General features: G+C 44.3%; 1 protein-coding gene and 1 long non-coding RNA gene across 5 annotated transcripts in view; both read left to right on the top strand.

The window, feature by feature from the left end:
• Positions 1-3,340, top strand: LOC147843509 (uncharacterized). 4 transcript variants are annotated; one of them, XM_087257179.1, is made up of 6 exons: positions 1-1,348; positions 1,435-1,905; positions 2,301-2,470; positions 2,557-2,811; positions 2,892-3,134; positions 3,214-3,340. In XM_087257179.1, the coding sequence occupies exons 1-6, from the start codon at positions 682-684 to the stop codon at positions 3,259-3,261; spliced, it is 1,854 nt and encodes a 617-aa protein (XP_087113305.1). In that variant the 5' UTR covers positions 1-681; the 3' UTR covers positions 3,262-3,340. The 4 variants fall into 4 exon arrangements, with proteins under 4 accessions (XP_087113305.1, XP_087113304.1, XP_087113302.1 ...); XM_087257178.1 differs by having other exon boundaries at positions 1-1,905; XM_087257176.1 differs by having other exon boundaries at positions 691-1,905; positions 2,892-3,340.
• An 11,387-nt stretch (positions 3,341-14,727) lies between these two features.
• The window catches only part of LOC147843510 (uncharacterized), a 6,540-nt gene continuing 938 nt past the window's right edge, over positions 14,728-20,329 (top strand). The window contains exons 1-5 of the long non-coding RNA XR_015492920.1: positions 14,728-16,061; positions 16,627-16,869; positions 17,265-17,604; positions 17,879-19,889; positions 20,042-20,329. The exon at positions 20,042-20,329 is cut by the window's right edge and continues 938 nt beyond it. This is a non-coding gene — a long non-coding RNA (uncharacterized LOC147843510). The remainder of the gene's footprint in view (positions 16,062-16,626; positions 16,870-17,264; positions 17,605-17,878; positions 19,890-20,041) is intronic.

A 20,329-nucleotide genomic window follows, 5' to 3' on the forward strand; every position in this document is an offset into this window, starting at 1 on the left:
GGAGTGAGGGTGGTTGGTTGGGAGGGGAAGCTAGTGGACTCCGGCGAGGTGAAACGTGCCAGGGTCAGTGGTGCCGGGGTTACGGGCTGTCTGGACTCCCCTTTCGATGGTTGGTGCGTATCCCATGTTGGTTGTAGCAGGTCACAAAAGCTCCCGCGGCTGGCGCGTGTGGAGCTGTCCCCCCCCCGATGGGGCTCAAACAATCAATCCCCTTTTTGGGGTGGAAAAAGTGAACGTGAATGGCTGTGGAAAAGCTCCCGCTGGCCAGAACAGCAAAATGAAGGGGGGATAGGGAGTGAGGTGGGACACCCCTTCCCCAACTCGAGTCGTGACAAGAGAGAGAGGTGTCGAACCGCTGACCGGGGCAACGATGAAGGGGCGGTGGGGTGAATTGTTTAACGGGACACCCCCTCTGGTTCCTTTGAAAAGGGGGGAAGGGAGTGAGGTGGACACCCCTCTCCCCCCTACTTGAGAAGTCGTAACAAGAGAAGGCTTGAACCGAATGGATCTCTGTAGGGCATCGGCTTACACCTCCTGGTGCGGGGGGGTGTCCTTCCCCTTTAAGAAATACGGGTCCACCAACGTCATGACGCGGAAGTGGACGCCGCCTCCGGCCGCTTATTAACCGCCGCACGTGGCGTGCGGGCCCCTTTCCCCCTCTGCATTGGCTCTGGCACGGTCATGGCTGAATGTGCCCTATGCTTCAACGTCTACAGCCGGCTTGCGCCTCACCTGACGGCCGTTCACAAGGTGGCCAACTCGGACGAGAAGCGGCTGCTTCTCGCGCTGGCCGCCGGCCGCGTGGACACGCGGAAGACACCGTGCCCGGTCCCGGGATGTCGCCGGACGCCAGCCCGCCTAGACAGGCACTTGAGGCAGCACGCGGAGCTCTCGACCTCGGGAAGGAAAGAGGCTATGGGGAGGGCGAAACGCCGGAAAGTAGCTCGGGAGTTGCAGTGGCTGCGGTCCACCCAGCCTGCAATCCCTGTCGTGTCCCAGCTAGCATCGTCCTCCGAGGGGGAGCGGGACTCGGAGGACCCAGAGGCCGGCCGCCCGTGCGCCGACCGCGGCTGCAGGCGCGCCACCGAGCGCATACAGGCTCAGCTCACGGACCTGGGGAAACAGGTTACCAAGATGCGGTCCACCCTGCTCCAAATCACACGCCTCTACCGAGAGCTAAGGAAGGGAGAAGGGGGGAGAAGGAGGAGGAAGAGGGCCAGGAGAACCAGGTCGCCTCCTGCACCACCGCCTCCCGGGCGAGGGGCGGCCGGAGGTCCGACGCCCCCCGAGCCTCCGGAGGCTTTGGAGCCCACTGCCTACCCGTTCCCGGACCACGTCCCCGCGCTGAGTTGAGTATATTTCAGGCACGTCACTGTCGCTCTGCTGGGTGTGTGGCTTCGGGGAAGTTGACTCTTGGTTGTGCTCGTTCCACAGACCTTCTCTTGGGGGAGTTCGAAGGGTACCAACTGGGCAGCGAGCCCACCCCCCGCCTGCGGAACAACGTCACTTCGAAGCTGGGGAGAATCAAAGCCTTCCTTGGTTACATGGCCAGGGGCACCGCGGAGCCAGGGGACTTCCTCTTCCTCAACCAACCAGCCCGAATCCGAGCGTGGGCCGCCCGGCTAGGTCAGACGCGCATGGCCGAGCCCACCAGGCAGCACTACCTGAAGAACGTGGCTCAGTTCCTAGACTACCTCTCGGAGACGCCGCCGGCCGCCTGTCAGCTCTCCAGCACGGCTCTGGTTCTGATTCGAAGGGAGGTCAGAGCCCTCATCCGCGGCATACGCCGGCGTGTCGTCGTGCACGAGGTAAGGACCAAGCAGGCGAAGGAAAGCCGACTGATCCCCAAGGCCAGCCTGGTGCGCTGTCACCGGACCGCTGGGAGGAAAATTCCCGCCCTGCTAGGTAAGCAAGCCCTTCCGCCGTTCCAGCGATTCCCCCTGTTCGTTCTTCCGGGGCACCAACAGCCCTTGGTTCATCCAGCCACGTCTGTCTGCCCCTCTCCCCCGCGAATGGGACTCATTCGGGGGGGAAGGGGGGCAGACCGACGTGGCTGGATGAACCAACAGCTGCTGGTGGCCCGGAGAGGAATTGTGCGTTTCTTCTTCAGGGGCACCAGCAGTCCATGAACTGCTGGTGCCCCTGAAGAAGAAACGCACAATTCCTCTCCGGGCCACCAGCAGCTGTTGTTTGAGCTGCTGGCGCCCCGGAGAACAACTCACCAGCAGCCAAGAGCTGTTGGTGACCCAGAAAGGAAATAGAACCGTCGGTGGTCTAATCTGTCTAATGTCCTTCACCAGATAGCCTCGAATCCAACCCAAGCACTAGGCAACAGTGGCGCTTCTATGGCTTTCTGACTGGCTACCTAACCTCCATCTCTGGGCACCGCTGTGGAGTCTTCCAGAATCTCACAATCCAGGAGGTTGAAGAGGCCTCCAGAAGCCCCGACGAGTCTGCTTATGTCATTAACGTGAGTATGGCGCAAGTAAGGTGGGGGTCACCAGTAGCATGCTCTCTCACTCACTCACTCACTCACTGCTTGTTCTCTGATGTCAGATTACCACTCACAAAACAAACAGAGCCTTTGGGGCGGCTCAGCTGTCCCTAAACAGGGAGGAATACAGCTGGTTCCGCAGGTTTTTGGCGCTGCGGGCTGGTCTCCCCGGAGGGAGCCAGGCTACCTATTTCTTTTTCACTTCCAGAGCCAGTCCTTGTCGGACCCTGAACAAGTACTTTCAGTCTGCTTGGCTCAGTATGGGCCTTCCAGGCAAACCCACCTTTACTGACGTACGCACTGCGATCGCGACTCATGTGAGTAGGCATTGTGACGCCCCTGTAACTACCAGCGGCGGCTTCTATCCTAATCAAGCTTCTGTCTCTCTCCGACGCAGGCAAAGAATGCACACTCTTCAGAGGATCGCCGCAAGGTGGCGCAATTCATGTGCCATGACACTTCAACCTCAGATAAGTTCTACGCACTTCACCTCGGACCTCTCCAAGCACGCGAGCGCCGCAGACTCTTTGAAAGGGCCCTGGTGGAGGAGGAGGAGGAGGAGGAGGATGGGGAGGCAGCGGGCACTGAAAGCCCCCCGCGGAAAGGGCGCAAGAGGACAGAGACTTCCGTCTCTCCCCTGGTAAAAATCACATTCTCTTTGGCGTGGACAGCAGAACGTATGGCATTGGCTAACTTCCCTTTATGTGTCTCTTTTCCAGGAGGGAACCAGCAGGAGGACGCTGCCATGGCGCCCTGCCAAAGGGTAAAGCCAGGGCGCTCGCCCGCTCGAACAAACAGAAGACTCTGAATCGTCCTGAATAAATATTGTACAACTTAACGGTCAAATGGTGTTCAGTGTCTTCATTATTCCTTTTATTTATTATCTGTGTGGTAAAAGTAAATTCAGTGGGGACAAAAATGAGCCCTGTCTTCTTAGTTCAACGCTGTATGCCTGCTGCGTCCAGGTCCTGCCTTGGCTACGTTCCGATTGGGACAGATTAGCCCTAACTTGTGTGTTAAAAGTGTCACGTGGGATGCCCTCGTCCAGGTTCTGCCTTGGCTACGTTCCAATTGGGACAAACTATCCCTGCCTTGAGTGTTAAAAGTGACTCGCGGGACGCCCCCGTCCAGGTTCAGCCTTGGTTGATAGCTCATAGGGAGAATGAATCCCTTTTCCAGCACAAGGGGGTGATGGGCTGGACAAATCTGTCCAGGTCTGCAAATGCTTTGAACGCCCAGAAGGCCTTGAGTCCAATTCTGTATATTAGCAAGCTTCTCCCGGGACAGCTCGGTCCTTAGAGATGCATGAATAGGTCAGGACAGGGCAGCTGTGGAGTGGAGGTTAACTTTATGGAGGAAGACGACCGAGAGCTTCTGTAAAACACTGCAACTTAAAACACAAAAATTGAGCATCATTTACCTTGCGAGTGTCTGCTGGGCAGTCCTTCGCTGACGCGGAGTTACCGGTAACTTGCAGCCTTCATTTCACTGCGATTGATAAGTAAACTCCATTTCTCAGACTGTTGCCCTTTGACTTGTTAACGTGACGTTTCCTCTCCTCACGGCTGTTAAAGAACTTGTGAATCCATAACATAGCGAGTTTTTCTCCGTGTTTATCATTGATCTGCTGTAATCGCCGCTAAACTTTATCAGTGTCACTCATTGGCGAACTGCGCCAGCCGTCAGAACCAATCGCAGCCCTTTCCGTCGAGCACAGTTTACGTGTTGAGTCATTATGGAAGATCGTTGGGGCCAAAATGTCTTTTACAACTCTTTATTTAATATATATGTATATAAAAAAAAATTTTAAAAATAAAAAACCCGCAAATTCACTCGATAAAGCTCATAAAGCGAGCAGGACATTCACTTTTGTTTATTTGCTATGAATGCTAATGTTGACATGTACATGATTTATTTATTTTTTTTAGAGTACAGTTCCGACTGTTCGTATTAAATGACAACTCGTATTACGAATAACACGTACAAATTTAAATCTATTTATACTTTTGCTGTGCTATGATTTAAAAAATAATCGTGTATGGAAAGCATCATCAATGCACCCTGACGTACCATAGTATCTGGTTGAACCAAATCGATGTCATAATTGTAAACGAACCGTAAGACCAGTGCAAGTCACTCCTTAAGCAAATATGCTGTTTCAATAAACCAAGATGTTACAGGTACATAGTGATTCCAATACATACATTTTAAGTTTCAAACATTTTCTTTAATTTCAAGTAATAATCATCATGTGTTGTCTTTGCAGCTACTGGTGGTGGTGGTCCAGTTGGGTTTTATGGCACTTCGCGTTACATGACATCTCGGATTACCAGTTTCTATGGTCCATCGGGTTCTTCCATATAGATATAGGTCTTTTGCGGCCTTCATCTTCAGGCAGGATCTGCCAGCTCATCCAGAGTTCTGCACTATAGACGGGGCTTACGCCAAACAACTTTATGAAAGGACCGTAACGAACTCTCATTCATGCAAACAATTCACAATAAATGTTCAAACGTCTGCCTTCTAGAGTCTTTCTGGTAGAACTTCTATTTTATATGATCCTAAAGATCTGAGTGATCTGTTGGGTTTGTAAATAGTGAGCATATCTGTAATGTATTTAGGTCCTAGGCCATTAATTGATTTATAGACCAGTAATAATACTTTAAAATCTATTCTGAATGTAACTGGCAGCCAGTGTAAAGACTTGCGGACAGGTGTGATGTGCTCTGATTTTTTGGTTCTGGTCAGAATTCTGGCTGCCGCATTCTGGATGAGCTCTAACTGTCTGACTGTCTTTTTAGGAAGACCAGTGAGGAGTCCATTACAGTAATCCACCCTGCTGCTGATAAAAGCATGAACAAATTTTTCTAAATCTTCTCTAGAAACAAAGCATCTGATTTTTGCTATGTTTTTGAGATGATAGTATGCTGATTTACTAACTGCTTTGACATGACTATTAAAACTCAGATCTGACTCCAGAGTCACACCAAGATTCTTGACCTTATTTTTTGTCGTTTGACCTTTAGTGCCAAGGTACGCATTTACCTTGAGAACCTCATCTCTGTTCCCAAATGCAATGACTTCAGTTTTCTCTTTGTTTAACTGAAGAAAGTTTTGGCACATCCAATTGTTCATTTCATCAATGCATTGGCAGAGGGTGTCAATGGGGCTGTAGTCATTAGGCAGTTAGGCTAGGTAGATCTGAGGCCCTGTTTAGACTAATGCGTTTTAGTTTGAAATTTTTGCTACGGTTACGCCATCCGTCCACACTACGCCGGAGTTCTTGAGCGCCAAAAACGGAGCGTTTCGAAAACGGAGCGTTTCGAAAACGCTGGAGAGGCCATTTTCATTCTGAAACGCTGCTGCTCCGTCTACGTGTGGATGATGGAAAATGGAGACATCTGAAAGCAAAGGCGGGGCTGCCGACATTTGCCTCTATGATTGGGGCTTTTCCTTAATATTCTCGCATCTTCTCCGTGTAAGTTCAGACTTCGCAAGTTTGATCAAGGCTGCAGTCTCATCTTCTCAGTTTGATATGGAAAACAGACTATACCGAGGACACGGGTATATCTTCAAAGAGAACAGTGTACTTTATAACTTCATTCACATCACCCTGGCTACGTTGTTTCACTTTCTCAACAATAAAATGTAAACATGATATAAGGAACTGCCTTTTTTTATTTTAATATTAACAACTAAACAGACAGCAGAAATGTTGAGGCGTTGTGCTGCATATATGAGCATCATCTTCACTGTGTAGATATTTATAACAAAACGGAGGCTATAACAACTGCCTCCTTTCAATTTCAGTGAAAATACGAAACATCCCCTCTCTTTTGCTAAATATCAGTTTTAATAATCAATAATAGCCATTATAAAAGTATAACATACAATAAGTTCATACATTATAGGAAATAAAGGCTAGCGATCAGTCAATATACATGTACGTGCTTACATTAATCATAAACTTATCTTTGCGCTCAGCCAAAACACGTTACCTGAGAACAAGTAATAGATTCCAATGACCAAAGTCAGGGAATATGTCGTTAGATAAAGACAACAAGATGAATGTAATATCCCGTTTAATAAATATAGTGAGAAAAGATCCAGCGGGAGATGCTTGATGAGAAGTCTGACTAGCAGAGCTCTCATCTGGGTAGATGGGCTGCAGCGCTTGTGTGTGAGTGTGTGTGTGGTCACGTGATGTGCGTTTTCAGCGTTTGGTGTGGACGGAGAGCAGTTCAGAAACGCTGGGTAAAACGCAAGTGTGGATTAAAATGCACTAGTGTAAACGGGGCCTGAGTGTCATCAGCATAGCTGTGGTAGGAGATTTGGTTCTTTCTCATTATTTGGCTTAGAGGGAGCCAGGGGCGGACTGGCCATCTGGCAGACCGGGCACTTTCCCGGTGGCCCGGTTACTTTTTGGGCCGGGCTGATCATCGTCTTATGATCTGATCGGCCCATAAAAGGCTTAGCAGCCTATCGTTTTTTTTTCTGCCTTATTAATTAACGCTGCTGTGATCTCTGTGACTCTGAAAGTAGATGCTTTTTTTCCTGGACAGACAGACCGGGCCGGCCCATGTGACACTCTGCAGCCCATTGGCTCTTTTCGGTATTGACATTGGGCTGGCCCAATCACAAGCTTCTATTTTGGACTCCGTGTGAGCGTGCGTCGTCTGTGTGTATTTGTCAAAATAGTCGAAAGTCAGAGAGAAGAAACGCAAGGGAGGCACAGAAAAATCGCGAGAAATACACCGGCGTTTTATTTAGCGATTCTGAAAAGTTCTCTGTTCATTATAGTACACGGGTAAAAGCGCAAATCACGTGACCACACACATGCAAACTCTCTGACAAGACCTGCAGCCAGTTGTTCAGCGGGTGAGCATAAACCCCAGGTAAGAGTATAGTGCAAGTCAGACAGTCCATCTGCTGGATGATCTCATCTCACTATAGTTGTTAAACGTGATATTGAATATATCTTGTTGTCTCTATCTAACAATTCTTATGTCTTTTGAATCACTTGTTCTCAGTTAACTGTTTTGACTGCGTGCAAAGATAAGCTAATATATTAATTTATGTAACCACATACACTGATTTTGCACACTGACTGATTGCTTACCTTTATCGTTTAAATTTAATGTACGTTATACTGTTATAATGGCCATTATTGGTTATTAAAACTGATATTCTGCAAAAGAGAGGGGGTAAAGTTCCTTCTTTTTAATGGAAATGAAAGGAGACAGTTATATTTAAGCCCTGTTTTGTTATAAATATGCAGAGTGAAGATGACACTCATATAAATATTCAGCTACACGAGGCTGTTTGGTGTCTGTTAATCATAATACCAGAATAAAACAAATTTGACTTATATTATGTTTTCATTGTTTAGATAGTGAAACAGCAAGCAGGATGAGGTGAAAGAGGTTAAAATGTAACACTGTTTCCTTTGAAGATTAACCCATGCATTAGCAGGCAGTTTTTGTTGTTTATTATTAAATATAGGCTGAGTAAATAGTGTATTGAATAAGCTAAATTGGCTGTAGTGTATGATTGTGTGAATGAGTGTGTATGGGTGATTTCCAATGTTGAGTTGTGGCTGGAAAGGCATCTGCTGCATAAAATATGCTGGAATAGTTGGCAGTTCATTCCACTGCGGCAACCCCTGATAAATAAAAGACTTATGCGAAGAAAAATAAATGAATGAATAGTGTATTTTTTAAAAAACAACAAATATCTTTATGGACAGTATACAGAAATTAAATTGAGATTAAAATTTGTATTTATTTATTTGATATATATGGCTTTTGTGTTTTATAGAATATGAGTTGATAAAAATATTGGACGTGCATAGATAGATAGCATTTTGATTGAATTTAGTGGGCCTCTCTGGCCCAAAATGCCAGGGCCGATTTTTTTTGCCCCAGTCTAGCCCTGGAGGGAGCATATAAAGGTTGAACAGGAAAGGTGCCAGAATCAAGCCTTGTGGGACTCCACACATCATGGGTGTCCACCTCGACCTATGGTCACCTATACTGACATGGTAACCTCTACCTTCAAGGTAAGATCTAAACCATTTGAGGACCGTGCCAGATAGCCCAGCCAAGTTTTAAAGCCTATCCAGAAGTATGCTGTGATCGACAGTGTCAAATGCAGCACTGAGATCCAACAATACCAGCACTGTTAATTTACCTGAATCTGTATTTAGGCATATATCATTGATTATCTTTATAAGAGCGCTCTCTGTACTGTGATGTGCTCTGAAACCAGATTAAAAATTGTCTAAACACCCCCTGAAGTTTAAGAACTTGTTAACCTGGTTAAAAACAACTTTTTCTATGATTTTGCCAATGAAAGGAAGATTTGAGATTGGTCTGTAATTGCTCAATAGGGTGTTATCCAGGTTGCTCTTCTTCAAGAGGGGTTTAACAACTGCAGTTTTAAGTGAGTTTTGAAAAATCCCTGAGAGAAGTGAAGCATTTACCACTTTTAGAAGATCCATTTCTAAACAGGTAAACACCGAAATCATTTCTACCTAAATCGTTCTTTAAATCTATTGACTCCATTATAATGCCTTTTTATATGGGGTTATAAATATGCTTGTATATGCAAAACTTACGTGTGAAAACCTAACCATTTAGGGGGTCTGGGTTTACCTAACTTTCGTTATTATTACTAGGCTGCGAACTGCAGGATTTTAATGTACTAGCGGGACTCTTTTCCATGTAATATTCGAGCAATCACTTCTGCTTGGTTACCGATAGAACAAAGTGCCTCCCATTCTTCTCTTTCTGCTTTACTCTTTTCAGCACCTCTCCTTAACAAAGATATTCCTAAAAGTAGTTTTATTCTTATTAACTCTATTAAAATATGGTATCAAATTAGAAAATTAAACAAGTTACCAATACCTCCCCACCTCCCGATTTGTTACAATCATGCATTTAAACCCTCTCTTACAAATAAAGTTTTTGAGCAATGCCAAGATAAAGGAGTTTCCAGTGTTAAAGATTTATACATAAATAATATTTTTGCCACCTTGTCACAACTCTCTAGGAAATTCAACCTCCCCCCTTCTAATTTATTAAGGTATCTTCAGGTCAGAAACTATGTCCGTCTAAATATTCCAGACTTTGAAGTTTTATCATTAGAGGGCGAGTTATTTGACTTATTTTTAAACTCTTCAAACGCAAGGGGCCTAATCTATTTTATTTGTTAATGCTTTTAATAACAAAACAGATTTTTCTTCTCTTCATTTGAAAGTCGCTTGGGAAGAAGACGTGGGCATTTCAATATCTGAGACTGATTGGGATCAATGCCTTTTATCTGTTTATTTATGTTCCATATATTCTAGACACCATCTTATTCAGTACAAAGTAATACACAGACTTCAATATTCTAAAACAAAGCTTTGTTCTAAATCAAAGTTTTGGTCTTGTGTTCAATTTCAGAATTTTTGGTTAGAAATTTTTCAGTTCTTTGCTAAGGTTTACGATTGTGTTTTACTCCCTGACCCAATGATAGCAATTTTTTTCTGGTAAGATTTTCTTGAAACTCTCAACCGAAATGTACGGTTACCTGTTCACTAGGGCATGATCATAGCTAAAAAAGTTATCCTTTGTTTTTGGAAAAAAAATGTTAGGCCTTTTTTTTTATTGGCTTCTCGGACTCACCTCCACTTTACATTTGGAAAGAATAAGATATACCACCTCTGGGAATGAAATTTCATAAAATGTGGGATCCGGTCTTTCTTTTTCTGCAACACCATAAAGACTGAGTGTCATTTAATTTCTGAAGATTTGTAATTTTTTTTCTCTACATCCATTGCTGTCTTTTTGTAGGTCATATATGTTTTGTATGTCGCCATTTTCTCTTGTTTCTTGCTTTATTTTATATTTTGCACAGATTATTGTCTCGTGATGGGTTTGTCTGTCTGTTCTTTGTTTTTCTGTCTGCAAAAATTATAATAAAAAACTATTAAAAAAAATTAATAGCTGTTATAATGAAATAGCATCAACCTATCAAATCTCACTAGCCGTTTCTCTTGCACATTCTGATTAAAGAGCAACGAATGAATGAAGGGACTAAGCCAAAAGGAAATGAATGCACACACACATACACACACACACAAACCACACACACACACATATATATATATATATATATATATATATATATATATATATATATATATATATATATATATATATATGGATAGATGGATATGGCGTTGTGTTGTAACTCTTACTGACAAATGACTGGTGTGAGAAACATGTATCATTCTTGCTGCAGTCGAGAGAAAATAGACAGTTGTCCTGTCTATGTCTTCTTAAGAGGAGGGGAGATTGCTAAACAAAGCATGCAAATTAATTTTTGCAGACAGCATGACAACTGGAATATAGGTGTGAGAAACATGCCCAGCTACTGACCACATAAGTTAATCAACAAAAGGGTTTCTTTAGGATGAAAGCATCACCCAAAGAGAAAGGCAGAATTGTAAAAAGCCTGCCCGTAGCATTCTGTAGTCAGAAAAACAAAGGTTAATGTCTCTCATGGCTGGGCTGTGAATAAAATGATATAATAAAAAACCAAAGAATATAACTTTTCAGTTATATGTAGACTAATGGTCATTTGAAACCAGATTATATAAATGTATATTTCCACACCTGTCTTGGGCTATTTACAGTGTTACATGCTGTTAATGTGAATTTGAATAACATTTTATGTTACATGTATTTCCATAATGAAAGCAGCAGCAGATACCTTAGATCTTAAAAAATAAAATAAATTTGAAAATGTAAGTCAAGTGCAAGCCAACAAGTATCAGTGACCTGCATGCACTTTTAATAATTTTAGATAAGTTTGATATGTATTAATTAGGTTCTACACCTTACAATTTCAAGGTTTCTGTCATGTTGCATCTGGTGCAGCCAGTCCTATAATGTAATATATATATATATATATATATATATATATATATATATATATATATATATATATATATATGTGTGTGTGTGTGTGTGTGTGTGTGTGTGTGTGTGTGTGTATGTGTGTGTGTTTTTGAAACCATTTTACTATTTTCCTTAGTGTAAATAACCTATAGGTTGGCTTCTGTAAGAAAATATCAGCATTCGGTACATACTTTTAGTATCACCTTTGTAATATTTTTGTTTTACTTTAAGCCAATGATGTAGCATAAGGGCATTCTATGTTCCTATTGGTTAGAATGAGTGTCAGTCAAGTTTGTTCAGGAAATGCTAAAGAAAAATAAGAAACAGGGAAGCATGTGTGTGATGCTGTAAGAGAGCTCTATAATCTAAGTGAAGTTAATATTAAAAAAACGTATATTGTTGAAGCCTATGAGTGGTCTGATATTCATCTTACACAACATGGTGTCAGAATAAACGGATGACACAAACAAAGATGGATTTAGTGGGAGTCCCGATCCTGATTATGAACTGGGAGGCTACTAACCTACCCAAGACATGGCACAAGTTTCAACAACACACAGAGCTAATGTTCAGTGAACCCCTAAAAAATAAGGGTGAGGATGAAAAATGCAGTTATCTTTTACTATGGGTCAGAAAACGACGCGTAGCGTAAGGTCTGTGATTGGTCACAGCCTGATAGCGTCACATGCATTTCCGCTGTAGCGTCGCACACGTTTCCGGCTTGGTCATCTCTACCGCCATTTTTAAAGATCTGAACTGCCAAGAATACAAACATGGATCAGCTGACAGAGAGAATGATTGAAGAAGTTTGAAAATACAGTAATTTAAATGACTCGTCTTCAGCCGACTACAAGGACACCCAGATGGCTGCAAATTCTTGGAAGGAGATTGCTTGTAACGTTGGTTTGGGGGTGACTGAATGTTTGAGGCGATGGAAGAATAGTAGAGACAAATACGTTTACCGGAAGAAAATGGCCACTAAAAGCGGTGATCCTGGAGGAACTAGATTCCCAGCTTTTTATTACTTTCTATCGTGGCTGTCACCTCATGTAAAGCACCGGGACACAGAGTCTAACTATAGGTAAATATAAACTGTTCTTTGTGTACTCCTGTGTAGTGTTTAGGTTTACTATCTAACAACAATGGCAATGTTAGCTATGCTAAAATGTTAAATGTATGAGTGAAATACAAATGAAAATTCATGTACTATTTAAATTTTCTTCTATCAATATATTTAGCAAAGCTACATAGAAAATATATGACTGTATTTCTAAACATAGCATGCCCTTTCTGAAACCCTTTGTTATGTTTGGTCTAGCTAAAGTATAAATCTGTCTATATACAATTAGTTAACGAGGCTAAAATTGTAAATATAAGGATAAATGCCACCTTCTTTGTAAACCTTTGTTATATTTCAGCTGGCTTGCTTTATAAGGTACATTCAAATTCTGATTATTTAAAAAAACAGGAAATAAAGTGGAAGCACGTTCTTTGTTGTTGTTGTTTTAGCCTTTATATCGTTGTAAATGTAGCATTTATCAGAAAATAATATAGCAATCCTTCCACATTGACAGTGGCATTTGTTACGTGCAAATACGACTTTATTGTTAAAAACAAACAAGTATACAAGTGTAGATGTTATGTGTAGCGTACAGTCCACAGATAAAATTTCTTATGGATTTTATCACGGTCTGGTTTTGGTCGACAGAAGGTTTTACGACTCCTGGCTCCAAGAAGTCTGGATTTTCGTGACAGCTTAAGATGTTCAGGGGGACTGGAAAGATAAGCAGGAAAACTTCAAAGACATTCCTGCCCAAATACACTCACACACACACACACACACACACACCCACGAGGCTGTTCCGACAGAAAGAAAATTAACTCATCAAATCCAGAACCAGCACAAAACCAATGTGTTATGTTTTGTAAACTTTGTATCTCATTTCTGACTTTTCTTACCTGTGTAACCTCTCTTATAACCTGTATGCATATTCCATTTAGGCCTTTGTAAAGCATAAATATTGTAAGGATATGAAAAATTATGTTGATGTACTTTCAACCCCCCATGTTTGGTACCGATGGGTTTCTGCTGACATTTTACAACACATGATGCATAGAGCAAGACCATAACTTGCATTGCTTTATTCTTTAAAGCCCTGCATTACATGCCTGTCCGCATGCTTTAGGCGGACACTCAAATTTGCATACGAGCAGCCCCGAGACAAAGGAAGGTTCGCGCGCAAACTTTCCCCTGAAATCATTGGTCAGAATGCTGTACGGGTTGTCACGTGACCTGCAGGTATAAGCACACTTCCCCCCAAACATCTGGGCAGAAAGAGAACGTCCTAAAAAAGAACATCATTGTCGGTGGCCTTCGGGCCACGCGGCTTTCCTACGCCGCATGGACTTTCCCGCCACGTTTCTTTATTTTCCGGCAAAAGAAAACTCAGTTTAAAGTTTGCGATCGTGTTCGTCCGAACTGCATTACAAACTCCACGCATCCAGAAGGACATCAAAAGGAGTTTCATCAGGAAAAGACCCGGATAAAGAGAGAGATCACAGGCATTAAGTCCAGGTACCTTTAGTTATGCGATTAAGCTGTGCCCCTTTTATCAAAAAGGTGTTTTTTATTACCTTGGTGGTCCGTAATGGTGCGTGTGGAACTGAAAGTTTTGTCACTCTTTTATCTGAAATCTATATTTCCTAGCTTTACTATTTCTCTTTGCTGTTACACGTTCTATAGACCCGATATCTCCACGTGGTTTACCTTTGTTTTGTGTTTAATGTATGTTTGTGCGTTTGTTTGTTCGTTACGTCTGACTAGTCAATAAATTCCATTTATAATCAAATGAATTGTATTGTTTGCCTCACGAGAAAATGTCACTGAAATACAGATTCCCCTACCTAGCTATTATAAGTTGTTTAAAACTTTTGAATGATTAATCTACTTCACAAGAAGTAGCAATTAAATTCCCTTTTTCTAAATGAATAGATTACCGTGTCCGCTCGGAAGAGCGGCGGCTCTGCTTGTGTTCGTTTGGTCAAATTAACAATAAATTGATCCGTAATATTAATGATTAATAATAATTCGTTATTGTTGATAATTAATATTTATAATCTAGGAATCCGCTCGGTCGCGCGAGCATGATCATTTACAATCATATGTTTGTTTGACCAAATTGACTGAAGCTTAAGCCGGAATATTAATAATTAAGAATAAACTGTCATTGTTGATTTATTAATATTCATAAAATGAGCTAATTTCATGTTACATATGCAAAAGCATTATTCACGAGTTCACACTTGCATTCGTTTAAGTATAAAGCATATTTGGCGTGCTGTCCTTGGGGAGGGATCTGAGCTCGAGGAGACACCCCAAATCGAGGTTTTCCCCTTATCAGGAAACAAAGAGAAGTTGGGATTCGAGTGAAGTATCGAATGCGGCCCCAGAACGCTCCCCCCGGGAATGTAATGCAAGAGGTGAGGTGACAGGGTGGTGGAGGGATGCTAAAGTCGTGAGATGCTGCAGGTAAGACAGCTTTGGTATATATAGGGGTTGTTCAAGAACTGATTTGATGATGGGATAATTGTCAATGACGTATTCGATACTGAAACTTCTGCGCATGCTCCTCCCGAAATTTGTTTACAAAACATCACTTCACGATTTCACACTTGCATTCGTTTAAGTATAAAGCATATTTTGCGTGCGGTCCGGGGGGAGGGCTCTAAGCTCGAGGAGACACCCCAACTCGAGTTATTCCCCTTATCAGGAAACAAAGATAGTTGAGTTGGGATTCGAGCGAAGTATCTAGTCTGGCCCCAGAACGCTCCCCAAAAAACGCTATTTGGTTACAGGACAGCAGCCAGACAATGTGCAAGCCCCCCAAAATTTGCTGATCTTAAAAATTTGGAGGGATGCTGTTGAGTTATAAGGTTTGTGTTTCGGGAGGAAGCATTTGCTGTGTTGATAGTGGTGCATGACGAATGTCTCCAGCAAGAGTGTCTGCTCCCACGGGAGACGGGCGTCTTCCGTAGGAGCGGTCTCTGCATTAGCAATGGTGTGTTAAAGTATGCATCCCCGTAATAGCTGTCACTGTGCTGACAGTGGTGTATGATGAGGTATGCGTCTCTAATAGGAGTGGTCACTGCGCTTGCAGTGGTGTATAATAATAAGGTGTACGTCTCCTGTAGGAGCAGTCACTGCACTTGCAGTGGTGCATAATTATGAGGTGTACGTCTCCCGTAGGAGCGGTCACTGTACTAACAGTGGTGCATAATACTAAGGTGTGTGTCTCCTGTATGAGGTATGAGTGGTCGCTGCCCTAGCGGCAGTGTGTAATAAGGTGTGCGTCTCCCGTAGGAGCAGTCACTGCACTTGCAGTGGTGCATAATTATGAGGTGTACGTCTCCCATAGGAGCGGTCACTGTACTAACAGTGGTGCATGATAATAAGGTGTGTATCTCCTGTATGAGGTATGAGTGGTCACTGCCCTAGTGGCAGTGTTTAATAAGGTGTGCGTCTCCCGTAGGAGCAGTCACTGCGCTTGCAGTGGTGCATAATTATAAGGTGTACGTCTCCCGTAGGAGCAGTCACTGCGCTTGCAGTGGTGCATAATTATGAGGTGTACGTCTCCCGTAGGAGCAGTCACTGCGCTTGCAGTGGTGCATAATTATAAGGTGTACGTCTCCTGTAGGAGCGGTCACTGTACTAACAGTGGTGCATAATAATAAAGTGTGTATCTCCTCTATGATGTATGAGTGGTCACTGCGCTTGCAGTGGTGTATAATAATAAGGTGTACGTCTCCCGTAGGAGCAGTCACTGCACTTGCAGTGGTGCATAATTATGAGGTGTACGTCTCCCATATGAGCGGTCACTGTACTAACAGTGGTGCATGATAATAAGATGTGTATCTCCTGTATGAGGTATGAGTGGTCACTGCCCTAGCGGCAGTGTGTAATAAGGTGTGCTTCTCCCGTAGGAGCAGTCACTGCACTTGCAGTGGTGCATAATTATGGGGTGTACGTCTCCCATAGGAGCGGTCACTGTACTAACAGTGGTGCATAATAATAAGGTGTGTGTCTCCTGTATGAGGTATGAGTGGTCGCTGCCCTAGCGGCAGTGTGTAATAAGGTGTGCGTCTCCCATAGGAGCAGTCACTGCACTTGCAGTGGTGCATAATTATGAGGTGTACGTCTCCCATAGGAGCGGTCACTGTACTAACAGTGGTGCATGATAATAAGGTGTGTATCTCCTGTATGAGGTATGAGTGGTCACTGCCCTAGCGGCAGTGTGTAATAAGGTGTGCGTCTCCCGTAGGAGCAGTCACTGCGCTTGCAGTGGTGCATAATTATAAGGTGTACGTCTCCCGTAGGAGCAGTCACTGCGCTTGCAGTGGTGCATAATTATGAGGTGTACGTCTCCCGTAGGAGCAGTCACTGCGCTTGCAGTGGTGCATAATTATAAGGTGTACGTCTCCTGTAGGAGCGGTCACTGTACTAACAGTGGTGCATAATAATAAAAGTGTGTATCTCCTCTATGATGTATGAGTGGTCACTGCGCTTGCAGTGGTGTATAATAATAAGGTGTACGTCACCCGTAGGAGCAGTCACTGCACTTGCAGTGGTGCATAATTATGAGGTGTACGTCTCCCATATGAGCGGTCACTGTACTAACAGTGGTGCATGATAATAAGATGTGTATCTCCTGTATGAGGTATGAGTGGTCACTGCCCTAGCGGCAGTGTGTAATAAGGTGTGCTTCTCCCGTAGGAGCATTCACTGCACTTGCAGTGGTGCATAATTATGGGGTGTACGTCTCCCATAGGAGCGGTCACTGTACTAACAGTGGTGCATAATAATAAGATGTGTGTCTCCTGTATGAGGTATGAGTGGTCGCTGCCCTAGCGGCAGTGTGTAATAAGGTGTGCGTCTCCCATAGGTGCAGTCACTGCGCTTGCAGTGGTGCATAACTATAAGGTGTACGTCTCCCGTAGGAGCGGTCACTGTACTAACAGTGGTGCATAATAATAAGGTGTGTGTCTCCTGTATGAGGTGTGAGTGGTCGCTGCCCTAGCGGCAGTGTGTAATAAGGTGTGCGTCTCCCGTAGGAGCAGTCACTGCGCTTGCAGTGGTGCATAATTATAAGGTGTACGTCTCCCGTAGGAGCAGTCACTGCGCTTGCAGTGGTGCATTATTATGAGGTGTACGTCTCCCGTAGGAGCGGTCACTGTACTAACAGTGGTGCATATTAATAAAGTGTGTATCTCCTGTATGAGGTATGAGTGGTCGCTGCCCTAGCGGCAGTGTGTACTAAGGTGTGCGTCTCCCGTAGGAGCGGTCACTGCGCTAGCAGTTGTGCATAATTATAAGGTGTACGCCTCCCGTAGGAGCGGTCACTGCATTAGCAGTGATTTATAATAAGATGTGCATCTCCCGTAGGAGTGGTCACTGCACTAGCAGTAGTGTGTAATCAAGTGTGTGTCTCCCGTAGGAGCGGTCACTGCACTTGCAGTGGTGCATAATAAGGTGTACGTCTCCAGTGGGAGCTGTCACTACACTTGTAGTGGTGCATAATAATAAAGTGGGCTTCCCCCGTGGGAGCGGTCGCTGCACTAGCAGTGGTGTGTGATGAGGTGTACGTCTTCAGGGGGAGCTGTCACTGCACTTGCAGTGGCACATAATAGTAAGGTGTGCTTCTCCCAAAGGAGCAGTCACTGCGCTTGCGGTGGTGCAAAATAATAGGGTGTGTGTCTCCCGTATGAGTAGTCAATGCCCTAGCAGCAGTGTGTAATCAGGTGTGCATCTCTTGTAGGAGCGGTCACTGCGCTTGCAGTGGTGCATAATGTTAATGTGTGCGTCCCCTGTAGGAGCGGTCACTGCGCTAGCAGTGGTGCACGATAATAAGGTGTGAGTCTCCTGTAGGAGAGGTCACTGCACTAGCAGTAGTATGTAATAAGGTGTGCATCTCCTGTAGAATTGGTCTCTGTGCTTGCAGTAGTGCATAATGATAAGGAGTGTGACTCCGGTAGGAGCAGTAACTACGCTTGCAATGGTACAAAATGATAAGGTGTGCGACTCCTGTAGGAGCAGTCACTGCACTTGCAATAATACTAAATGATAAGGTGTGCGACTCCTGTAGGAGCAGTCACTGCACTTGCAATAATACAAAATAGGGTGTGTGACTCCTGTAGGAGCGGTAACTGCGCTTGCAGTGGTGCATGATAAATAAGGTGTGCGTCTCCATTGAGAGCGGTCACTGCGGTAGCAGTGGTGCGTAATAATAATAATGTGTATGTCTATCGTAGAAGCAGTCACTGCGCTTGCAGTGGAGCGTAATAAGGCGTGTGTCTAAAGTGGAAGCAACCACTGTGCTTGCAGTAGTACGTAATAGGGTGTACGTCCCCAGTGAGAGCGGTCGCTGTGCAGTAGCAACCTTATAATAGAACTCCTTGAAGGGGTTAATGACCAGGATTAGGAAAGGTTTAGGGGTTGAAATAGTAAAAAGGGGGCAATGATGGCGCATTTCCACTGACTTCTCAGTTTAATTTCTGTGGAAAACCTAATTGATAGTATTAGAGAAACTTAAGGTAGTGCGAGGAGCATTGAGTTGTAGCCGAAAGTTTGAATGGAGTTCTATGGTTTATATTGAGTGCAATTACAACTTGAATCGCTGTGAAAATAGATGGGGTAAGCTAGTCACGGGATTCTGGATGATTTCTGAGCTAAAGTTGCTTATCGCTTGGTGTTATTATAAGTTCATAATTACTTATCAAATTTGTTTAATTAAGCAATTTATTTTATATAGGCGTGTTGTCTATGTAAACGTTAATAACGTATTTAAGTTAATACATGTTAAGTACCTAGACAATGAATCTAAGGAGTATAGTCTATATGTGGCCCAGGATCACAGGTGGAAGCGAAAGAGAAGAGTGGAGGGGCTGCCGGCGTTAGTGACGACAGCGGAGGCGGCCTCACGCTGGAACTTACATCGGGGCCTGACAGAAGGTTGGGGACTAGAGCCATTTGCGGAGGCATGCTTGCGCTATTGATGGCCTTAGGATCACAGGTGGGAGGAAAAGAGAAGAGGGGTTGCCGGCGTTAGTGACGTCAGCGGAGGCAGCTTCACGCTGGCACTTACGTCGGGGCCTGACAGAAAATTGGGGACTAGAGCCGTTTGCGGAGGCATGCTCGCGCCACAGATGACCCTAGGATCACAGGTGGGAGGAAAAGAGAAGAGGGGCTGCCAGCGTTAGTGAAGTCAGCGGAGGCAGCCTCACGCTGGCACTTACGTTGGGGCCTGACAGAAAGTTGGGGACTAGAGCCATTTGCGGAGGCATGCTCGCGCTACTGATCACTCTAGGATCACAGGTGGAAAGAAAAGAGAAGAGAGGAAAGCTACCGGTGCTAGTGACATCAGTGGAGGCGGCCTCACGCTGGAACTTGCGTCAGGGCCTGAAGAAAGTTGAGGGCTAGAGCCGATTGCGGAGGCATGCTCACGCTACTGATGGCCCTAGGATCACACGTGGAGGGAAAAGAGAAGAGAGGGGGCTGCCAGGGTTGGTGACATCAGCGGAGGCAGCCTCACGCTGGAACTTGCATCAGGGCCTGAACAAACCTGGTTAATCTGCAAGCGGCATGAAGGAAGAGTCCGCTTGTTAAGTGGTGACCTGTTGGTGACGTATGTAATACTGTTTCCGGGTCCAAGCCGCCACTCATTTAAGTTGAGAAATTTAATCTTTTATGATCACGTTAAATTCTTATCACACAATAAAGTTGATTTGATACAAAATCAGTGTATGCAACCATGGCATGGCTGCATAACAAATACCAAAAACTTAACAAATTATAAAAATTAATCACTTTCTGCACACTTTCTGTGTTGATGTATGT

This window comes from Danio rerio, chromosome 6, assembly GCF_052040795.2.
Source record: "Danio rerio strain M-AB ecotype USA chromosome 6, GRCz13ab, whole genome shotgun sequence".
NCBI lineage: Eukaryota > Metazoa > Chordata > Actinopteri > Cypriniformes > Danionidae > Danio > Danio rerio.